This window comes from Phocoena sinus, chromosome 15 (assembly GCF_008692025.1).
Source record: "Phocoena sinus isolate mPhoSin1 chromosome 15, mPhoSin1.pri, whole genome shotgun sequence".
Lineage (NCBI taxonomy): Eukaryota > Metazoa > Chordata > Mammalia > Artiodactyla > Phocoenidae > Phocoena > Phocoena sinus.
This window is the reverse complement of record NC_045777.1, coordinates 86595166-86617824: the sequence shown is the minus strand read 5'-3', so window position 1 is coordinate 86617824 and position 22659 is coordinate 86595166. Positions and strand designations below refer to the sequence as shown.

The window sequence follows — 22659 nt, the reverse complement described above, 5'->3', positions numbered from 1 at the left end:
GGATGCCTCTGAGGGTAGAGGCCAGGCCTGGGGTCCTCCCTCCGCCCTGATTCTGTGAGCGGCCCCTCCTCCGAGCCCTGCCTCTCACTGCTCCTAGACGGTGGTGCTCATGGGCCCCAGCGAGGACCCTGAGGACACACTGCACACACACCGGTCCCGGGAGAAGACCTTCATCTTCGACATCGTGTTTGACCAGCACACCTCCCAGGTGCCCGGCCCTACCCACCACCCCACGGCTCCGCTGGGCCAGGCCCGCCAAGGGTGTCCTCATGTGGGAGGACTTGGCGGCCAGGTGACCTCATCCGTGACGTCTCACGGGGTCTCCCTGATAAACGAGGAAGTTGGTGCTCTGGGTCACTCCAGGGACAGGTAGCAGACCCCTTCCATGGATGCCGGGGGCTGCCAGTTGCCCGGGCTTTACACGCATCCTCATTTATTCCTCTGTGTGTCCATGTGTCCGTCTGTCCACCCACCCATCCATCCAACAAAGCCGTGTCCTGTCCACCACGGGGCTAGAACACACTCCCTGCCCACAGGGGCTCACACCCCAGCCAGGGAAACAGGCCCAGCTCTCTGAGCAGACAGGTTTCTTCTATTGCCGAGATCTTAATGGTGTCGGAAGTAGAAGGACCAGGTCATCGTCAATTATTGAGCAGCTATTGCATGCCAAGTGCTGTGCTTAAGTGCTTGTCACGCCTTGTCTTCCAAGCGTCACAGCAACTCTGTAGAATACACGGTGATATTATCCCCACTTTACAGGTGAGGTGCTGGCTTAAGGAGGTCAGCAACTGACCTGAGGTCACACAGCTAGAGAGCTGCAGAACCAGGACAAGGTCCCAGACAGTGTAAGTCCAAGGCTGGACGAAAGGAGCACCAGCTTTGGAGTCTGTCCAACCAGGGCTCAGATGCTTCTGACTTGTGTCACCAGCCAGGGCTTTTGGGACAGTTAAGTGAGATGAAGAGCAGGCCGAGAGGGGGTTCAGGGAAGGCAGAGGAAGGGGGACCGTCCTTTCTCTCCAGTCCAGCCAGACACCCATGCCCTCAGACACCAGCCCTGGAGGTGTCCTTCGTTGAATACCCCTGTGGACAGGGAGCTCACTACCCACACACTCCTACCGCTACGTACTGCTGCCCTAAATGAAATTCCGCCAGCCCGAAACTTTCACTCCCTGGTCCTAGTTTTGTCCCATAAGAGGAGTCATAATGCCCCTCCCGGACCCCCCACCCCCGTCACTACTTTCCAGTCCTTTGCATTCTTTTTGATTTCTCTCAATTCATGCAGAAGCCCTGGCAAGGACTCATACCTGTTTGGTACCAAACCTGTCAGGCCTCATGGTGGGAGTTATCACTTACATTCTCGTGCGATCCTCCCTCACCGTGGTCTCACCGTGGGGCTCGGCGTGGTCCAGGCGGCGGCAGGACTGGGGTGGGGCTCGTGCCGTGGCTGTGCTGGCTGCCACCGTGGAGGTCCCTGTCCGTGTCCAGAGGGAGCAGGGCGTTTGCAGGCACCACACACCTGTCCTCTCCAGACAGCCAGGTGCCCAACTCTGGTCGGAGTGTGCATTTCCCTGTCTTCCTTCCGTCTGTCCGCAGGAAGACGTGTACCTTGCCACCCCCCAGCACTAGTGGAAGGCGTCATTTCTGGATACAACGCGACGGTGTTTGCCCACGGCCCCTCAGGTGCTGCCAAAGGCCGGTGTCCCCCGGAGGGAATGAGGTTGGTGGCAGCGGAGCTCTTCCTAACAGCACAAAGCACCTCATATGTGCTGGCCTTGCACTGGTCCCTCTGCATCCGTTGGTTCCTTTGGTCCTTTCAACAGCCCTGAAAGGCAGGTAGAACGATCCCCCTGTCACAGATGAGAAAACTGAGCCTCAGAGAGGTAAAGGGACTTCCCCAAGGTTACACAGCTGGTAGGAGTGAGTGTGGAACTCAACCCAAGCCTACACTTTTCTGCCCATGAAAACCGCAGACTTCTCCTCTGCAGTTACAAGTTGGGGTCGGCAAACACTCGCGAAGCTAAGCTACCTCTGCCTGAAAACTAGAATCACAGAGGGTCAGAGCTGGACGGGCCTTAATCCCCTCCCTATACAGGTGGGGAAACTGAGGCCCTGAGAAGCCTGGTCCGAAGTCACAGCTTGTTTATGGCATTCATTCTTTCTTTCTTTCATTCAACAAACATCAGGGAGCACCTGCTGTGTGCTATGCTCTAGCAAAGGAAGAGGGCCATCTGGTCCCTCCTACAGGACGAACCGGGAAGGAGGAGGTGAGGACCCCATGAAGCGGGACTGCTTAGAAAGCTTAACACGTACGTTAATTCTCCTATTATGAGAACAACACGAACACCTGAAAGCGAATTTGGAGAGAAGTGCAGACATCTCTTGGGCCTCCCTCCTCTGATACTGTCTGCATCTTCGCTTTGTATCCTCCCGCTTTCCCTGCCCAGGTTTTCTTCCCCAGAGTAGCCATCAGGCTGTTCAGACAGGACTTTTTTTGTTCTTGTTTCCAAAATGGAAACTGAGCATGTCAGAGCAGCCAGGGCGGTTTGCACAGTACAGGCGGCAGGTGTGACCAGGCTCTGAGGGGGCCGGAGCCCAGATCAGGAGCCCTGCTTTGGTGGGCATCCCATGCCTCCCGCAGGTGCCAGCAAGACCCACACGATGCTGTGCATGGATGCGGGGCCCGGCATCTACCTGCAGATGCTCACTGACCTCTTCCAGGCCATCGAGGAGACCCATGACAGCACGGACTGCAGCGTGTCCATGTCTTACCTTGAGGTGAGCCGCCCACCCCCTCGGCTGCCCTGTCTGCAAAACGGGCCTGATCATGAGTGCAAAACCCCACCTGTTACTGAAACCTCAGGGCATCCCAGACTTCTCTGGAGATGCAAAGCCCCAGTGATAGGTAAGCCCCTGTACTTTTGCATCAGACCTACTGCTTTCAGTGTTTCTGTCTCATCCCAGATTTATAACGAAGTGATCTGGGACCTCCTGAACCCGTCCTCAGGGTTTCTGGACCTGTGGAAAGATTCTAGGGGCAGCATCCAGATTGCAGGCATCACGGAGGTCTCCACCTCAAACACCCAGGAGGTGAGGGTCACGGGGGCCCACGGAAGGACCTGTGGCTCCTCCACGGCAGCCACGCTCACCAGTGCTCACAGAGCGGAGCCAGACACACGGCTCCAAAGCTGCTTTCGAGCTAAAGGAACAGCAGACTTCTGCACCACGTCCCCACTCTCCTCACCTGTGCTCAGGGCAGACATCACCAATGGATCACACACTCTTCCCTCTGCATCCAGACGCAGGTGGGGATTCTTTTTTGGCAGCACTCCAGGCAGTCGCAGTCGGAGTCAGCTTCAGGCCTGAAATCTGTTTGCCATCTTGATCCTAAGTCTGGCTCCCATAACGAGGGCGAGCTGTAAACATTTCTGCAGCCCTCTGTCTTTCTCTCTCCCTCCAGTCTCTCTCTGTGCAGCCCTTGGGGTGGGCCTTCCATCTGCTCAGAACATTTCAGAGGCTCCCAGTTGCCTCTGAACAGCATGGACTCCTCGGCCCCCAGGCCCTGGATAACCGTGTGCTCTAGCCATGCTGGCGTAGGCATGAGGCCACCTGCCCTTAGCACCGTCCCTCATGGGTTCCAGGTGCAGGAGGGGAGACTTCTTGCCTATTCTTTAATAACAACAACCATATGAGTCTCTCTCCACAATGCTCTGTGGTCCTAGCATGCCTGGCACACAGTAGGTGCCCAGCAGAGGCTCACTGGCTTGATTTCCACAGCTGCTTGCGCACAAGTGGATTTCAGGCCACCCACCAACTCCAGCAAATCTGTACAACTGCCTGGAGTTCCATATGGAAAAGGGCTCGGTGCGTTAGAGATGGGTAATCCATTGGTGATGTCTGCCATGGGTAGAGGAGGCAGAAGTGGTGCTATAAGTGTCAGCAATCTGCCATTCCTGCTGGATTAGTTGACTCGATTAATTAATCTCTTCATGCCACAAACCAGAAATTGCTTCCACTGGATGCGGTTCTGCCATCAGCATCCCAGCTGGGGAAGAGCTGCTCTAAGGAGCTCGGGAGGGCACGTCTCCTTCTCTTGTTCTGCAGGGAGCGTGTGGCCACTCAGGGGCCCTTGACTGTCTGCCCACTTCTGCCTCTGTCCTCAGACCATGCAGCTCCTCACCAGAGGCAACTGGCAGCGCACACAGGAGTCCACCGCCACCAGCAAGATGTCGTCCCGCTCCCACGCCGTGCTACAGGTCACTGTGCACCGGCGCAGCCACGGCACAGACGTGGCAGAGGAAGTGCACGTTGGGAGGCTCTCCATGGTGGACCTGGCGGGCTCGGAGCTGGCGTCTCAGGTTCCTGTCCTCTTCATCTCCGTTACTCGCCTTGTGTCCATCTGCCCTTTAGTCTGGGAGCGGGACCCTGTCTGTCCTTGTTGCACACTGTCTCCAGCACCTAGGACAGCACCCGGTCGAGGGGAGGTGCCCACTACACGTCTGCTGAGTGAATGAATTCTCAGCAGGTGTTGGGGGTCACTCCCGCGGAGCCAGTATTTATGGAGGGCTTCCTGTGTGGCAGGCTCTCCTGGGCACCAGGGACGTGAAGATGAGCGAGCCCCAGACCCTCACCCTTGGGGGGCTCAGAGCGGGAGACAGATGTGTAGCTGGTAATTACAGCACGGGGAGGCCTGTGCCTTGAGATTCGGGGTCACACAGAGGCTGTGGAGCCCAGAGGAGGGTGGGGCCTCAGGGCTGAGCCTGAAAGGTCATCAGGAGTTTGGTGGCTGGAGGGAGCAGCGTGGCGGGGGTGGCTGTCAGGATGCCCTCCCAGGACCTGCCTCCTGCGCCCGCGCCCCTGGCTGGCTGTTCTTGTCGCACCTGCGGCTGGGAGTGAGGCTTGTGCTCACCGTGGCCCCAGGGGCCGGAGCAGTCTTTGCGGACAGGACCCAGCCCAGCGCCAGGAACAGAGAAGGTGCCCGATGGAGGCCAAGTCAGCACAGCAGTAATATTATCAACGAGGGACATTCTCACGTCCCTCTAATGCGCCAGGCACTTCGTGTTCATCATCCACCTAACCCCCGACACCTGGAGGGTAGGCGGCCTCGTGCCTGGTTTACAAATGCCCAGCTGAGACTCGGGGTGGTGTGATTGCACCTGCGCAAAGGTATCAGGTGGATCCGGCCTCTGGACCTGGGGGGATCTGGCCCAGGTCCGTGCCTTTCACTGATGACATTTGTCCTCCAGTTTGCAGGCTACGCTGTGAGTCCTGGGGGTTTGTCAGTCGTTGCATTGCTTCAGTCAGTCACTCATTCATTCACCTGCCCTGCACCTGGCCCTGCCCTGGGTGCCTGGGCTGCTGAAAGGAGCAGAGCCTGGCCAGCTGGCCCAGAGGCCAACAGGCTCAATGTATTGTGTTAATATGGTATGAAATTTGAGGTACAGTGAGGCCAGCAGATCAGAAGATGACTGCCATTGAAGAGATAGCTTGCTACTCACAGGTCCCAAGAGGAGGGGGCAGGAGAAGCCAGGCCGGGCCACACGGGGAAGCACCAGGGTTGGTCTGGAGGCAGAGGGAACAAGGGGAAGACACGGGCCAGAGCCTCTCTCGTGACTTCCATGGGAAGGCAGGCTGAACACTGGCCAGTTTGAATAATTCCAGCAGGCTCTGGGGCACAGGGCCCATCCCTGGTTGTCCAGTTCCTGACCTGGGTGATGAGGGCAGGTAGACAGTGGCCCAGAGTGTGGGAGCCCCAAGGAGGAGGGGGTGGGGTGAGAGCTCTGGGTTGGCTGGTTTGCTTTTGAAAGGTGTGCTCACAGGTGACTTGTTTGTTATCAGAAGGAACTGGCAACCCTGGGAGGGGCAGCAGGGCCCCAAGATGACAAAACATTAGGAGGCAGAAAATAAAAGACATGGTTCATACACAGACAGATGTGGGTACAGACAGTTTCATGTAGACCAAGCCGAGTGTGATGGAGCCCTGGGAGTCTGCCCGTGCCAGCTGGACTTGGCCATGTGCTCAGGGGGCAAGGTGGAGACCAGCCTCCTCAGATCTTAGCTCTTGGGGAGGCCATTGGACAGGGGTTCAGGCCCTAGGTTCTTGTTCTCCCTCTGCTCCAAATAGCTGTCTGCCTTTGGTCAGGCCCCTGTCCCTCTCTGGGCCTTGGTTTTTAAGCTGTATACTCAGGTGGCCTAGCGGGCTGTCTTCAGGTCTGGTTGGCTATCACAGTCTGCCATTTCTTCATAGAAAATCACTCACAGAAGAGTTTGTTCCAGGGCACAAGGCCTCTGAGAAAACCCCCGAATTCTGGGGCACAGACACGTGACACGTGAGCAGCTGCCATGGCCTGGGTCATGCCGGCAGCTCCCACTCAGTGAAAGTAGCAGCTCACGTTCGCTGCTCGCTTCTGTGGGCCCATCTCTGAGCTGGCCTCTTACACACGTTGCCTGCCAAATCCTCACCATGACCACAGCAACTGCCTCTTTTGACAAATAAGGAGACTGAGACAGGCTGGGAGACCTGTCTGAGATGTCATTTAAGCCGTTCTCAAGCCGTGCTCCAAACTGGCTCTAAAACCCATGTCCCTTAAAGAGAAAACGTTATTTTCCTTGCTGATTTCAAACGTAACCAAATCAGTGCAGAAAATATGGAAAATATGGTTAAGTCAAAGGAAGAAAGTTAAAGTCCCCACAACGGCTGCACTGAGAGGCAGTCACCCCAGTGGCAGTTTGGCGTGTGTCCTCCTAAGGCCCCTGCAGGCATCTTTATACATTTGTTCAGTGCTCAGCCATCCAGCCACACTGTGGGCCAGACGCCCGCCGGTGTCCAGGCTCTGGGGACAGATGGCCAACCAAGAGGACAGCTCCGTCATGGAGCTTAGGTTCTGTGGGGAGCAGTTAGGGAAACAACAAATGCATACGAGAGCAAGACAGTTGCCGAGAGAGCTAAGCAACTTCAAGGAAATATACAGGGTAGCATGTACCCCCGTGGGGTGAGGGGCCCCAGGAGGACCGCTAGGCTGAGACTGGGAGGACAAGAAAGCTTCGGCGTGGGGGGACGTTCTCGCGAAAACACACGCGTTCGTATTTTTATCATAAAAAGGGAACTGTTCTGCCCAGGCATCCGTCTGAGCCCTTTTTTATCTCACTTCACAGAGAGCATCTGTTCAACATTGGTAAACAGCTCTACCTCACCCCCTTTCCTGGCTGTGTGGTATTCCACTGCAGAATCTGGTGTCCTTTCTGTCTCCAGTCCCTGGGCTGTGGGAGTGTAGTCAGGACGTCCACCCTGAGCCTCCCAGGGTGGGGTGGGGTTATCGCATCCTCTGGACCTCAGTCCCCTGCCCCTGGGGCCTGGGGTGGGGAGGTGGCGAGGTCGGGGGGGAGGACCACCTCCCCGTCAGCTGGCTTCTTCTCACTCAGACCCAGAACCGAGGCAACAGGATGAAGGAGGGCGCCCCCATCAACCGCTCCCTGCTGGCTCTGGGCAACTGCGTCAACGCACTCGGCGAGAAGGGCGGCAGCCAGGCGCAGCATGTGAACTCCCAGGACAGCAAACTCAGGCGCACCTGCTGAAGGTATGAGCCCCTGGCCAGAGACAGGCGTGGCTGCAGCATCTGACTGCATCTTTCAGGATTTACCTGGGCCTAAGGGCCCTTCCAGGAACCCCTGAAAGCAGGAAAATCTCTGCTTTATCTGGAGAAATCATCTCTAGTCACTGCTCGAATCCCCCCTCCATCCCTCTGAGTGTGGTCCAGCCCATGCTTGCACACTCCCAGGGACAGGAGGCTCACTACCTCACCAAGGCCGCCTGTCTCATCACAGATGGTCTGAGAAAATTCCTCTTCATACTGAGCTGAATGCTGTCACCTCTATTCTACAGCAAGGCAGGGTATAGGTAAACAGATAGGCAAAACAACAAATAAATGGCTCTGTGAGTTTGGCTTCTTGGTCTAATCTACCTGCATCAGAGTGGAAGTAGGATGGGGCGGGCCTACAGCAGGTCCATCTCAGCCTGCGCGTCACCTCCCTGAGCATTGACCCCTTGGTCCAGCCTCAGCTGCCCTTCTCAGGGTTTGGAGCAGGAACCCCAGATGGGCTGGTCCAGAGGAGCCCGGGACAGGTAGCGGAGGGATGGCGCCCCCGGGCAGGTGGGAACCCTGGTTCCCACCATCCCCAGCTCGCGCCTTCCACTGAGAAGGATGCCCTGGGAGGGAACAGCCGGACGGTGATGACTGCCCACATCAGCCCAGCCAGCACGCGCTTCAGGGAGGCGCGGACCACCCTGCTATACACATACCGAGCAGGGAGGTGTGGACGCCCTGCTATACATGTACCGAGCAGGGAGGCGCGGACACCCTGCTATACATGTAGAACCAAGAACATCAAGAGGACGGTGAGCTGCGCCCTCCCACCTTCCCTTACCCGCTCCCTCTGTTACTCTCCCGCCTGCTCACTGAGTCCTACAGCTCTCCCTCCAGAGGCTCTAGGGGAGGGTCCCTCCCAGCTCGCATGGCTCCTGGAGCTTGGCTTGTGGCCACACCCCTCCAATCTCTGCCCCGCCTTCCCCTCCTCCCTGTGCTCCTCTCTTTCTCCTCTTTTATGAGGGCAGTTGGCATTGATTTGAGGGCCCTCCCTAATCTGGGATGATCTCATCTCAAATCCTTAATTACATCTGCAGAGACCCTTTTTTCCAAATAAGGCCACATTCACAGGTTTCAGGGAAAGGACTTGTCTCTGTGCCTGGCATCATTGTAAGCTCTCACTGGGATCTGATTTACTTAATTCTCAGCAACTGGCTCCCTAGGAGGTAGGTCCCATTATTATCCCATCTTACAGAGTGGGCAGCTGAAGCACAGAGAGATAAAGCAACTTCTCTAACCTACCACAGCAGGGGCAGAGCTGGTGTTGGGGCCCAGGGAGCCTGGCTCCAGAGCCCATGCCTCACACTGCCATGCTGTTCTGTCTACACTGCTGTACTCAGTGTAAAGGATTCATCTCTCTTTTTTTTTTTTTTTTTTTTTTTTTTTTTGCGGTACGCGGGCCTCTCACTGCTGTGGCCTCTCCCGTTGCGGAGCACAGGCTCCGGACGCGCAGGCTCAGCGGCCATGGCTCACGGGCCCAGCCGCTCCGCGGCACGTGGGATCTTCCTGGACCGGGGCACGAACCCGCGTCCCCTGCATCGGCGGGCGGACTCTCAACCACTGCGCCACCAGGGAAGCCCCAGGATTCATCTCTTAAGGCTGTGTGACACTCAAGGAGATAATACACATTAGCACAGGAGTGAGTAGTGGCCAACATACGATAGGTGTTATTTTATTATCATGATTACCATTTGTCGACAGACAAGGGATGAGCCCTTCCCAATGTCCAGCTCTGAGCGAGGCGCCACCATAAAACCATCACCAGCATTAGCGTCAGCGTCATCAGAGCTTCTGCTCCCGCACGAACCCTGAGCTTAGCCGAGGAGAAGGCAGCTAGGAGACAGGAACCCACACGGGTGAGTGTTTCATTTCCAACTGTGGCAAGTGCTCTAAACGAAAGCCACAGGGCGCCGCAAGGAGCGATCACAGAGAAGGCCGAGCTTAGAGGGGTCTTCCACCAAGGGGGACTGGCTCCTGCAAGGGAGCTGAGCTCCGAGCGCTAAAGAGAGCGCGTCTGTGCAGACTGAGGGCCAGTGTGCACATCTGGTGCAACTTAAGTGCGTGCGCCCTGCGGCCAGCAATGTCACCTTCCACGTCTACCAAAGAGAAACTCAGACCCACGTGCTCAGGGAAGTTGTGTCACAGGAAAGCCCCAAAGTGCCCGTTGAAGAGGAAGGGACAGCTGCCTGCTGTGTCCCTGTTCCGGCCCCGCTCTGCAGCTGTTACAGACAATGGGGTAGACCCATCTGTGCAGACGGACAGCCTCTAAGACACGTCGTTGGACCAGAAGAGCAAGTAAAAGTACAGCAGCTACAGTCTGATATAATTTACGTAAACCCCCCCAAAGCTGAACCCACACCCCCAAAACTCCCCACGTGTATCTCTCTAGAGACCTGTATATGTATAAAACCGCACAGAGAAAGATTCGGAAGGGCACACACCAAAATGGTAGCAGTGGTTACCCACGGGGAGGGTTTTCAAAAACCTCTTCGTGGATTGTTTGAATTTCGGGTTTTTTGTGGCAAAATATACATAACATAAAATTCACCCCTTGAACCATTTTAAACGGCCCAGTTCGGTGGCATTAAGCACATTCTCATTTTTGTGCGACCATCCCCACTGCCCGTCTCCAGAACTTTCATCTTCCCAAACTGAGACTCTGCCCCGATTAAACACCGACTCCCTCCCCTCCCCCACTCCTGGCCCCACCCCCTACTTCCTGTCTCTGTGACCCTGACGCTCCCAGGGACCACACATGTGGATCATACGGTGTTTGTCCTTCTGCATCTGGCTTATTTCACTTTTCATCATGTCCACCCATGTTGCAGCAGGTGTCAGAATCTCCTTCCCTTTTAAGACGGAATAGCACTGATTTACATTTTCCTGACGAAACGTGCTTGCGTCTTTCTGGCATAAATCCATTGGGTGACAGGTGTCCTTCGCGGGGCAGCCAGCTGGCCCTGACCTTGGCCGCGTCCCGCCACCAGGTCAAGCGCAACCTGCTGAACGTGTCCTACCACGTCGCGCAGTACGCGGACGTCATCTCCGACCTGGGCAGGCAGATGAAGCACCCCGAGGCCAAGGTGGAGAAGCAGGGGAAGGAGAAGAGAAGCATCCCAGCGGCCGGGATGCTCAAGGTAGGGCCGTACACGCACGCAGTGCCTCCTGCTGCTGGGCCGTCCGGGACACCAGAGGCCCACTGCGCCCTCCTGCCCTTCCTGGAGCGGTGTCTGCACTGAGCACCCCACCCGGGGTGACCGCCGAGCCCGGCCTGGCCTTTTTTTAAAAAATATTTTATGTATTTATTTTTTTGGCTGCGTCGGGTCTTAGTTGCCGCACGCGGGATCTTTCGTCGAAGCACACGGGCTTCTCTCTAGTTGTAGAGTGCAGGCTCAGTAGATGTGGCGCGCGGGTTTAGTTGTCCTGTGGGATGTGGGATCCTAGGTTAACCAGTGGCCACCAGGGAAGTCCCCCGTGGCCTCAGGGAGCAGCCGTCTCTCTGCTCTCTTCTAATCTCTTCCTTCTTATCTTTCTTCAGCTTTTCTTCTTGCTGCCTATTTTCTTTTTCCTCCCAAATCAGTTTTTTTTTTTTAATCTTTTCATTTTGGAATAATTTTAAATTTAGAAAAATTGGCAAAGATACTACAGAGTTCCCAGCTTCCCCTAATGTTAGCGTCTAGGGTCTTCCAAAAAAGTGCATTGAGGCAAAACTCACACCACATAAAATTCACCATCTTAAAGCAAACCCTTCGTTCAGCACATCCACCGTGTTGGGCATCCGCTGTTTCTGTCTTGTTCTGAAACGTTTCCACCCCAACGTGAAACCCATGCCCGCTAGGCAGCTTCTCTCCATCCCTCCCTTCTCCCCAAATCGGTTTGATCTAGGCCTCCTTTTGGGGTAGAGCACACCATAGTTTTACCCTAAAATTAATCAGTAAGTTTAAAAGATGCCCATAAAAAATATCTGTAACGAAGACAAGTAAACATATGTACACACACACACACACACACACACACACACACACACACGTTCTTTTGGCTTATTAAGATGTTTTGGCATAGTAAATAAAGGATTTTTGAAAATCAATAAGAAAGAACCAACAGCCCAATTTAAAAATGAGGGTGAGGAAATGAACGGGCAATTCGGAGAGTTTCTAGTGGCCATAAACCTAGGAAAAGATTCTCAATTGCATTAGGAAACAGAGATACAAATTGAAACAATTTTCACTTATTGGACTGGCTAAAATTAAAATGTCACGTAGCATTAAATGGATAATATAAAATAAAGTATGGAAGGCAGCCTTAACCACTATTATTGGGAGTCTAAATTAACACTTCTCTTTGGAGTCTGTTTTACCTGCATCTTTTCAAACTTTAAGTGTATGTGTTCTGTGCCCAGCAACTTCCCCCAAATCTACCAGGAGACGCATGCGCTCACATGCCCATCAAAGGGGATGGGACAAGCTAACTGGTGGGTCCCTCCTATGGATCACCCTGCAGGTGCTACAGAGAATGGGGCAGACCCATCTGTGCAGATGGACAGCCTCCAAGACCATTGCTAGATGAGAAAAGCAAGTTAAAGCATAGCAGGCATAGCCTGATATAATCTACCCACCAGGAAACCCATATGTCTCATTAGATACAGTTATATGTACAAAACTGCACAGAGAAAGCTCCGGAAGGGCACATATCAAAATGATAGCAGTAGTTACGTGTGGGTGGGGGACTGGGGTTGGGGGGAGGGCAATCAGATAGATGATCAAGTCTTGATGTATTATTCGAATTTTTATCACCAAAACGTGTTCCTGTATTAGATGTGTAAATACATCATATTCAGAACATTTCCTGATTGTTATAGTAATATGTGTTTATCATTCAAAACTTGGAGTATGCTGCAAAGTGTAAGAAGAAAATAGAACTCACTCATAATCCCACAACTTGGAGATACCATTGTTAGATTTAGCTATTTCCTTCCAGTCTCTTAAATAATTCCATACACACATGCACAGCAAAATTGGGAGCTGAGGGGACTTCCCTGGTGGCGCGGTGGTTAAGAATCCACCCGCCAGTGCAGGGGACACGGGTTCGAGCCCTGATCCGGGAGGATCCCACATGCCACGGAGCAACTAAGCCCATGCGTCACAACTACTGAGCCTGCACTCCAGAACCCAGGAGCCACAACTACTGAGCCCACGCACCACAAGTACTGAAGCCCATGCGCCTAGAGCCCGTGCTCTGTAACAAGAGAAGCCACCGCAATGAGAAGCCCACACACCGCAATGAAGAGTAGCCCCCACTCTCCACAACTAGAGAAAGCCTGCACGCAACAAAGACCCAACACAGCCAAAAATAAATTAAAAAAAAAAAGTTGGGGGTTGGGATCAGGCAATGTCACACATTTAATGAGTACCTACTATGTAACAGGTGCATATCAGTGTTGGAGATGCAGGGAGGGAACGAGCCATACACAGACCTGGTTCAGAGTCGTCCAGCAGAGGAACTGCACATGCAAAGGCCCTGGGGTGGGAGTGGGTTTGATGAGTTCAGGGAGCAGAGGGTCGCCCACATGGCTGGCACCTGAGGAGAGATGCATGGTGGGAGCTGAGGCTGGAATACGTTGAACAGGGGCCTGGCTTTATCCTGACTGTAACGGGAGGGCAAGGAGACCTTGAGCCGGACAGCAATGTGCCAGGAGCCCCCTTGAGCTGTGTATTCAAGAAGTGGAAGTGAGACTACTCACAGGGCAGGTGGGGGATTCTCCACGGCTGGGGTTTTGTGTGGAGACCATGACAGGAGTTGAGGAGGAGGCCAGGAGTGACCACAGTGGTCAACTGTGAACACCACGTAGAGGAGGGAAGTAGAAAGCGCTCACACTTTTGTTACGAGGATTTTCCAGTACTCACAGAAGGAGGAAGAGCAGTAAAGCGAGCCCTTGTCACCCACTCTCCAGGCCTTGTTTCTTCCCACGCACTTCCCTCAGCCTATTATCTTGAAGCAAATTTCGGTCATCATATCATTTCATTCATAAGTATTTCAGCCTATAATCCCTAAAGAATAAAGGCTCTTTACAAACACATAACTACAGTATCATTTCCACACCTTAAAAAATATTAACAGGGCTTTCCTGGTGGCACAGTGGTTGAGAGTCCGCCTGCCAATGCAGGGGACACGGGTTCGTGCCCTGGTCTGGGAAGATCCCACATGCTGCGGAGCGGCTGGGCCCGTGAGCCATGGCCGCTGAGTCTGTGCGTCTGGAGCCTGTGCTCCGCAACGGGAGAGGCCACAACAGTGAGAGGCCCGCGTACTGCAAAACAAAACAAAACAAAACAAAAGAGATTTCTGACATCGCTTAGATTGTCGGAAAGTTGAACACCTATTGGCTCTCTGGTGATACAAACACATTACTGTTAATTTTTTACCATGAAAGATGTTGGATTTTGTCAAATACTTTTCCTGTATTATTGAGATGATCATATGGTTCTTGTCTTTCATGATATTAATATGGTATACCACAATTACTGATTTGCATATGTGGAACCATCCTTGCATCCCAGAGATAAATTCCACTTGATCATGGTGTATGAGCTTTCAGTGTGCCATGGATTTTGGGTTGCTAGTATTTTAATGAGAATATTTTCATCTACGTTCAACAGGGACATTGACCTGTAGTTTTCTTTTCTTGGTGTCCTTGTCCGGCTTTGGTATCAGGGTAATGCTGGCCTCGTGAAACGAGTTTGCGAGTGTTCCCTTCTCTTCAATTTTTTGGAAGAGTCTGAGAATCAGTGTTAATTCTTCTTTGAAGGTTTGGTGGAATTCACCCCTGGGCTTTTCTTTGTTGGGAGGGCTTCGATTACTGATTTAATCACCTTACTCATTATTGGTCTGTTTAGATTTTCTGTTTCTTCATGATAAAGGCTTGGTAGGTCGTATGTTTCTAGTAATTTATCCATTTCTTCTAGATTAACCGATTTGTTGGCATAGAATCGATCATACTAATCTTATGAGCCTTTGTATTTCTGTGGTACCTGTCGTGATGTCTCCTCTGTCATTTATAATTTTATTTATTTGCATCTTCTCTCTTTTTGTTTTTTCTTAGTAAGTCTAGCTAAAGGTTTGTCAATTTTGTTTATCTTTTCAAAACACCAGCCCTCAATTTTGTTGATCTTAATTGTGTTGGTCTCTCCTGTTGTTTTCATGGATTTCTGCTCTCATCTTTGTGATCTTAATTGTGTTGGTCTCTCCTCCTGTTTTCATGGATTTCTGCTCTCATCTTTGTTATCCATCACCTTCCTTCTGGCAACTCTGTGTTTAGCGTGTTCTTCTTTTTCCAGTTCCTTGAGGTCACTGCTATCATTTTGAAGTATTCCTTCTTGGATCTTTTCCTGTGCAGTGCTGTAGACATAAATGTATCCAGAGAGGTATGTGGTGTGTGTGTATGTGTATGGTGGGGTGGCTTTGGGTTTTTGTATAAATGATTTCAGACTCTAGCTGTTATTCTTTAACTTGTTTTTCTCAGCCATCGATGTGTCTTGGAGGCCGTCCATCTGCAGAGACGGGGCTCCCTCATCTCTGTAACAGCTGCAGAGTGTTCCATAGGATGTCCATACTGGAGTCTGCTTATCCTGTCCCCTTTGGGGCTTTCCAGTCACATAAACTCCTTGCGCACATGGGTGCCTATTTCTCTGTGGTAGATCTGGGGCTCAGGTTTCTGCTGGAGCAAGAGGGTGAAGGAAAATTTCAAAGAAGAGTGGTTGCTGGTGATGCCACACTGAGTCCCATGGCGCCAGCAGAGGGCTTCAGGGGCTGGTGGGAGTGGAAGATGGCATTGTTGTAGAGCATCTATAAAGCTAGGTGATGACCGGGAAGCTTGGGCTTCTTTGGGGTCAGGGGTCAACAGAGATGCATGCCATAATGGCTCTCATCCTGCTGGCCTATTAGTTATTGGGACTGGCCTTGGTGGTCTGAGGAGGTGGGCAGCGTCATGGAGGGGATGAGGGTCTCATGGTGAGCCCTGAGGGCATGAGGGGCTTCCCTTGGGTCCTGCTATGGCAAGCCTAGGGCAGCAGTGGGCAGCTTGTGTCCATGGTTCTGCCAGGATCATTCCTTTATGAGCATTTCCTAGGATATCATGTGTTCCCCAAAAGCCTTCTTTTAATGACTGCAATGATTTGGTCATCTGGATGCATCATAATTTATTTAACCAATCCCAGATGGCTTGATGTTTAGGGAAAAGGAATCCCTTGACCACTGCCCTCAAAGTCAGGGGAACCAGCTGCATGTGACCAGAGTGGAGATATCTACTGGGACAGGCAGGGAAGACCGTCGATTAATCACTGGATAGATGTTAGGTAGGAACTGATCACGGGAAACAAAAAGACTTATATTCGTGGAACTTACATTCCAGTAGGAAAGGCAGGTGTTGAACATTTACCACGAAATGTTACCACATTATCGATATGAAGAAGACTGCCGAGGTGAAGGTAGGATGTTTTCAGAGTAAGTGGCAGATGGACCCAGATTGAGAGTCTAGGAAGGTTCCCCTGAGGAAGTGAGGTCAGAGCTGAGACAGCTAGCCCAGCCCCATTCGTCCTTGGATTCCTGAGACTCAAATCCATGCAACCCAACCGCAAAACGGGCAAACAGAGAGTCTAAATCCCTCTAAATTAACCATTCAAGTATCCACCCATCCACCCATCCATCCATCCATCATCCACCCATTCATCCATCCATTCACCTGCCCATCCACCCACCCATCCATCCATCCTCCATCCATTACCCACCCATCCATACACTGTATATAAAGCCTGTCCTCGGACCCGATCCTGTGTGGCCAGGCAAGCATGGATTCAACCCTGGCCTAGGTGGCACTGCTCCCTGTGCAGCTGGCTCTCTTCCTGTCCCCAGCCGCCATCCCTCCGCCCGACACAGAGGAGGACAGCCGCCTGCAGATGAACGAGATCTGGGTGCAACTCACCGGGGGCTTCAAGGAGCAGCTGGAGCTGTGACACAGCCTGGCGGAGCTGGAGAACACCAGCATCGAGCTGCATGTGGACATGTCCCACTACCTGCTGACCGTGGCAGAGTGAGTGCGCCCACCCTCCCAGGGATGGGCCGGGGAGGCCAGCAGGACCTGGGGACCCTGGGGTGGGGAGCTCCTTTTTCTGCTACTGTCCAGCCTCCCTCTACTGCCGGTGGGTCCCCAAGGGGACTTCAGCCAAGGGCACCCTCGCTGCCCTGCTCTCCTGGCCTGTGGCTAATCTGGGCCAGTGGGAGAGGCTCCCAGGCCCCTTTGACCTCCTTCTACAGGTGGAGTCCAGGGCCAGCCCTGGCAGGTTAGGGTCAACCCCATTTTACAGCGAGGATGTTGAGGTCAGAGGGGATGTGGGTTTGCCCGAGGTTGTGCGTTCACTCGGCCAGGGTCTTTCTACCATTCCGCGCGCACTTGCGGTTCATACCTACTGTGAGTGACTGACTGACTGCCTGCAGAGGAGCTGGCCGTGCACTTTGTCCCCCAGACCAGGAGCACCACAGGGTGAGGGGGCGCTGTTAACAACCATGCTGGGCTGCCAGTGGACAACCTAGGACACGTGTCCTCTCCACTTACAGGCCGCAGCGCTGGGACTTGAGTCCATTTCTTCGCCAGACCTCCCCCATTTCTCCCCCGCCTCCTTCCTTCCTGTTTATTTACTTAATCACGCAAACAGCAGGGCACCGCACTAGAGGAATTCTAATAAAGGAAGTGCTCCCTCCATCCCACCCGCTGCTCCCAGCCCTCTCTCCCTCTGGGTCCTCCTTCCTTGCAGTTTCCACATGACCCTCGTTATAGTTTAGGTTCGGTCGGGCGCCCTGCGTGCACCTTTGGAGGTGTCGCCCTGAGCTGGGTCCTCCCAGCCCGACCTCGTGGAGCCCCGGCTGTGCTGCCGTCTCCAAGGTTTACAGCTGAGGGGACGGAGGAGCATTTACGTGGCAGGCGGCCCCCGTCACCCAGATGGTCCTGGGTGGGTCGGATTGGAGGCAGGGCGGGCACTTTGTCACTCGGCCATCCTGTTTACCAATTCTTTACTTCCTTCCAGTTTTGCTCGTGAATTCCTGTTCTTCGTAAGCATAGAAGGCATCAGGTAGCAGACCCAATTCTGCCCCGTTTTCACGCCCGCGCCGGCCAGTAGACCAGCTGGGACCAATAGGGACTCTGAGACAGGAGGATGCCAGGGCTCCCCAGGCTCCCCGGGCGTGGCCTGAGCTCTGACCCCTGACCCCTCTGTTGTGGCTGCAGCTGGGAGCGCGCACAGGGACAGGCCCTCTGAGAGGGCCAAGGCGCCGGTGGAGGCCGACGGGGTTGGGGACTCGGGCAGGGCCGCGGAGCCGCACGAGGTGGCCCTGGCCAGAGGGGAGGCCCACACGCTCTGGCCGAGCAGTGGGAAACCAAGGCCCTCAAGGTGCGGGAGGGACCAGGCACGCCACGGTCACAGCAGCGCTGCTGAGAGCTGCTAACGCTTTCTGATGGCAGCCGGTGCACCAGGGGCTCCTACAGTAGTCCCCTGGAGCAGGGCCGATCACGACCATTCTATAGATGTGAAAACTGAGGCTCAGAGACGAGAGAAATTGTACCTGATCCCCAGAGAGCAGGACCCGACCTGAGCCTGACTCCAAAGTCCATGCCCCTTTGAGTTAGACTTATGGCTACACTGGGGGGGGGGGGGGCGCAGGGGGCCGTGGAAATGGGGCACGAGTGGTGGCGTGGGGTCTACCGATACCCCCTGCCTGTCTGTAGGCGCCTGCAGTGGCCGCCGTGTGGGGAGCACTTTAGCCCCGCACGGCTCTCCACCGGCGTGCGCTCAGTCTCCCTGAGTCTGCTCTCAGGCGCATGGCACAGGGACAAGAAGCATGGTCAGAGAAAGCCCAGACTCCAGGCTCCTCTCTGGAGAAAGAGCTCTTCTCACATTCCTGTCTTCTGAGAAGAGCAGACTGTTTATATAATAGCTGGTTATCTCATAGTCTCACTTCAGAAAAATGACCGGACTGGACCTCGATGGAGACTTTGGGGAAAATGCCAGTGAAGCCGGCTACTATTTCAGCCCATTCGTTAAATGTTAGCAGGTGTACTTTCAGGCAAGTGGAGAAAACATCTGATGTCATGTTGCTAAAACAGGCAGCGTTTATTTCACTTAAAGGCTATTTGCCAAACCAAGAACCTCTTAATATTATTGCATCTGCCTGCAGCAATTTGGAGATTACTTGATCTCACTGCAAAAGTCTTCCAACATTTAAAAGTAAGAAAAACGCCTTTTTCTTAAAGAGATAATGTGCATTGGCAGAGAGTATGGCCTTCGAGAGCCAAGTATAGATATTGAGCTGTAGCCTGTAAATGCGAGTCTATTAATGAATCAGTTAGTCGACAACAAATCAATGTTTTAAGTGTCCAGCTCAGTGCCAGGCCCTGAGGACATAAAGATGAACAAGATACTCTCTAAGACTTGAGCTGTCGATCTACTGGGAGGAGACACAAACCACTATGTACAACCCAGTACGATAGCAGGATGACAGACATAGCAACAGGGTGCTGGGGAGCTGGCGGAGGGGGCTGTGGATTCAGCCGGGGGGTCTGGGAGGACCTCAGGGAGGAGAGGAGGATCTTGCTAGGGGAGCTGAGCCAGCTCCGCCCAAAGTGGTCCCCTCAGCCTTCCCTGGTGGCACAGTAGTTGGGAATCCGCCTGCCGATGCAGAGGACACGGGTTCGAGCCCTGGTCCGGGAGGATCCCACATGCCGCAGAGCAACTAAGCCCGTGCGCCACGACTGCTGAAGCCTGCGTGCCTAGAGCCCATGCTCCACAACAAGAGAGGCCACCGCAATGAGAAGCCCGCACACCACAACAAAGAGTAGCCCCCGCTCGCCGCAACTAGAGAAAGCCCGCATGCAGCAACGAAGACCCAACACAGCCAAAAATAAATAAAATAAATGAATTTAGAAAAAAAAACAAAACAAAGAACAGAAAAAAGCAAAGTGGTCCCCTCTCGGTCCCAGAGGATGAAGATGCAAAAGGCTGGAGCACGTCCTCTTGGGCTGCACTGGGGGCTGTTATCTGACCTGCTTCCAGGCACCGTGATTTGGGGGAAGGGATGTCGGCAGCTGCAGCCCCAGGCGTTACTATCTGGGGGCCTAGATGGAGTTACGTGGTGTGGTGGCGATTTTAGGTGTCAGCTTGGCCAGGCCACTGTACCCAGTGATTCCATGAAATGCTAATCTAGGTGCCACTGTGAAGGTATTTGGTAGGTGAGAGGAACATCTACAATCAGTTGACGGTAAGGAAAGAGTATCTGGGATATAGTGTGGCTGGGCCTCATCCAGTTGAAAGGCCTTACCAGCAAAAACTCAGGTTTCCCAGAGAAGAGAAAATTCTGCCTCGAGACTGTGGCATCAGCTCCTGCCTGAGTTTCCAGCCTGCTGGCCTACCTGGCGAATTTTACACTCACCAGCCCCGATTCTTTAAAGTAAATCTGTGTGTGAGCGTATGTATATGTGTGTGTGTATATATACGTATATATACGTATACATGCAAACATACACATAAATGTGTATATATGTGTTTATATACACATAAACATATATAAACACAGGTACATAAACATGGATAAATAGATACATGTATGTGTTTCTCTCTCCTACTGGTTCTGTTTCTCCAGAGCCCTGATTGACCCACAGAGTAAGGTAAAGGGTCCCCGGCAGACCTCACAGGCCCCCCAGCCGGTTTTCTGCAGGAGGGAGGCAGTTCCCCGTGGCTGCAGTGGACAAGTTGGTTGACCAGCAGCACATCCTAAGATCACATGAGATAAACTGCAAGTGTCCTCAGATGGCTCCCTCCTCGCCACCTTCAGAGCCCCACCCAGCAAGGCCTCCCCCCGCCGCGCCATTTCACACTGCGACCGTGGGGCGTGTCCCCAGCGAGGGGACTGCAGACTGAGCTTATGGCTTTGTTCATCGTCTTCCCCCCGTGGGTCTACAGGTCGGAGAGCGCAGGGGTGTTTGTCGGTCTCAGTCACTGCTTTGTGCCCGGTCATTACAGCAGATGCCCAGTAAATAGCAGTCGGGTGGACGGATGAACGAACGGGTGGGCGTGACCCCGAGCAGAGACCTGGGGAAGTGGGCACCCGCGCCAACCCTGGCAGAGGCCCCCTTCTCTCCCCGCCACCCCTCCCTTGCTTCCTTCCTGTTGACGATGACATCTGATTAAACTGTTCAGGGACCCAGAAAATCCTCTCACTGCCGTGTCAAGGCCCCCTAAGAGCAAAGAGGAGATGGAGGGAGGAAGGAGGGAAGAGCACGGTTGAGGAGAAGGGAGAGGGGCCAAAAGCCAGAGGGGGAACGTTCCAGAAAGGCCCGAGCTCAGGAGTTCACAGGAGACATAACCCCTCACAGGGCTGTGGGAGAACAAAAGGGTAACTTCAGTAAACAAGCCGGCACGTAGTAGGTCCAAACATGGTGCATCAAACACTCATTATTTAGTCTATTTCCAGGATTCACTGGGTGGTCCCCGAAAATAATAATATTCTCTTCTCTCCGGTTCGCGGTTGAGAGGAAAACAGGCTCCACGTGCCGAGGTCGGCGGCACCTTCCCCAGCGCCACCGGGCAGAGCAGCACCGGCCCGAGCAGGGCGCCCCTCCTGCCCCGGCGCGTCCGAGGCCAGTGCCGGCCTCCCCCAGACACACGTGCCCTCCGCCGTCAGGGCAGTGACAGCCGAGCGTGCGTGCCTCAGACGTGACCGTCACCGCGCGCCCTGCCAGCGGTGGAGCTGTGACAGCGCTGCACCCGCTCCTTCCGCTGAGGGGACTGTGCGCCTCACGCGCGACTGATGCCACAGGCCCTTCCCCTGAGGGGGCACGAGTGCCTGGCACCTGTACCGGAGACATGCGTGCTCACCGCATGTCCCCTCAGCTGACGAGGCTGTGACAGCGCATACGTGTCCCTTACCCGTGACGGTTCACCACACGCCCCCTCGTCTGAGGAGGCTCACGCAACAGCGCACGTGTACCTCAGACATGACCGAGAGCAAAAACTTCGAGCCCCGAGGAGACTGCAGGAGCGCGCGGTGTCCCTCAGACGTGATCGGTCGCCACGTACACCTGAGCTATGGCCGATGCCGCGTGCCGCCACGCCGGTGGAGCCGTGACATCGGTGCACGGGTACCTCAGACGTGACAGTCCAGCAACGTCCCCTCCTCCGAGGTGGTGTGACAGCGTGCACCTCACGTGACCGATGCCACACACACCTCCACGCGGGGAGGCCGCGACAGCAGTGCACCTGTCCCTCCGGCGTAGCCGGGCGCCACGTGTGTCCTCTCTCGAGGAGGCTGTGGCAGCTAAGACATGACTGCTCACCACACGCCCCTCACCAGAGGCAGTGACAGCGGCCGTGAGTACCTCAGACACGACAGCTCAGACGAGTCCCCTCACCTGAGGTGGTGTGACACCAGACACCCGTCCACCAGACGTGACGGATGCGACACAACCCTGCGCCTGTGAAGGGGGTGACAGCAGCGGATGTGCCCACAGACGTGACCCCTTAACAAAAGTCGTCTCACCCGCACAGGCTGAGACAGTGCGGTTGTGGCTCAGATGTCACCGACACCACAGGGCCCATCACCTGAGGAGGCTCTGACAACACACACGTGTCCTTCCGAAGTGACCGGTCACCACGTGTCTCCTCACTCGAGGAGGGCATGACAGCAGCCACGGGTACCTCAGACGGGACCGCTATCAAACGCTTCTTCCCCTGACGAAGCTGTTACAGCGTCGCACGTGACTCTCAGACGTGAACAGTCTCCGTACGTCTCCTCACCTGACGAGGCTGTTACGGTGTCGCAGGAGTAGCTCACACGTGACGAGTCAGCTGTGTCTCCTACTTGAGGAGGCTGTGACTGTGCACGTTTACCCCAGACGTGACGGATATAAACGGCTTCTTCACCTGAGGAGTCTGTCACAGCAGGCGCCTTTACCTCAGATACGACCGAGACCACAGCTCTG

At 54.2% G+C, this 22659-nt stretch overlaps 1 protein-coding gene across 1 annotated transcript in view; it reads left to right on the top strand.

Annotated features, from left to right (window-relative positions):
• The window catches only part of LOC116740507 (kinesin-like protein KIF19), a 27431-nt gene extending 4772 nt beyond the window's left edge, over positions 1 to 22659 (top strand). Inside the window, 12 exon segments of the mRNA XM_032606149.1 lie at positions 98 to 208; positions 1594 to 1612; positions 1615 to 1680; positions 2639 to 2775; positions 2962 to 3087; positions 4161 to 4355; positions 7420 to 7574; positions 10628 to 10777; positions 14972 to 15058; positions 15157 to 15491; positions 16545 to 16722; positions 20322 to 22659. Of these exon segments, the coding sequence (XP_032462040.1) occupies positions 98 to 208; positions 1594 to 1612; positions 1615 to 1680; positions 2639 to 2775; positions 2962 to 3087; positions 4161 to 4355; positions 7420 to 7572 (807 nt within the window). The 3' untranslated portion in view covers positions 7573 to 7574; positions 10628 to 10777; positions 14972 to 15058; ... (1 more) ...; positions 16545 to 16722; positions 20322 to 22659.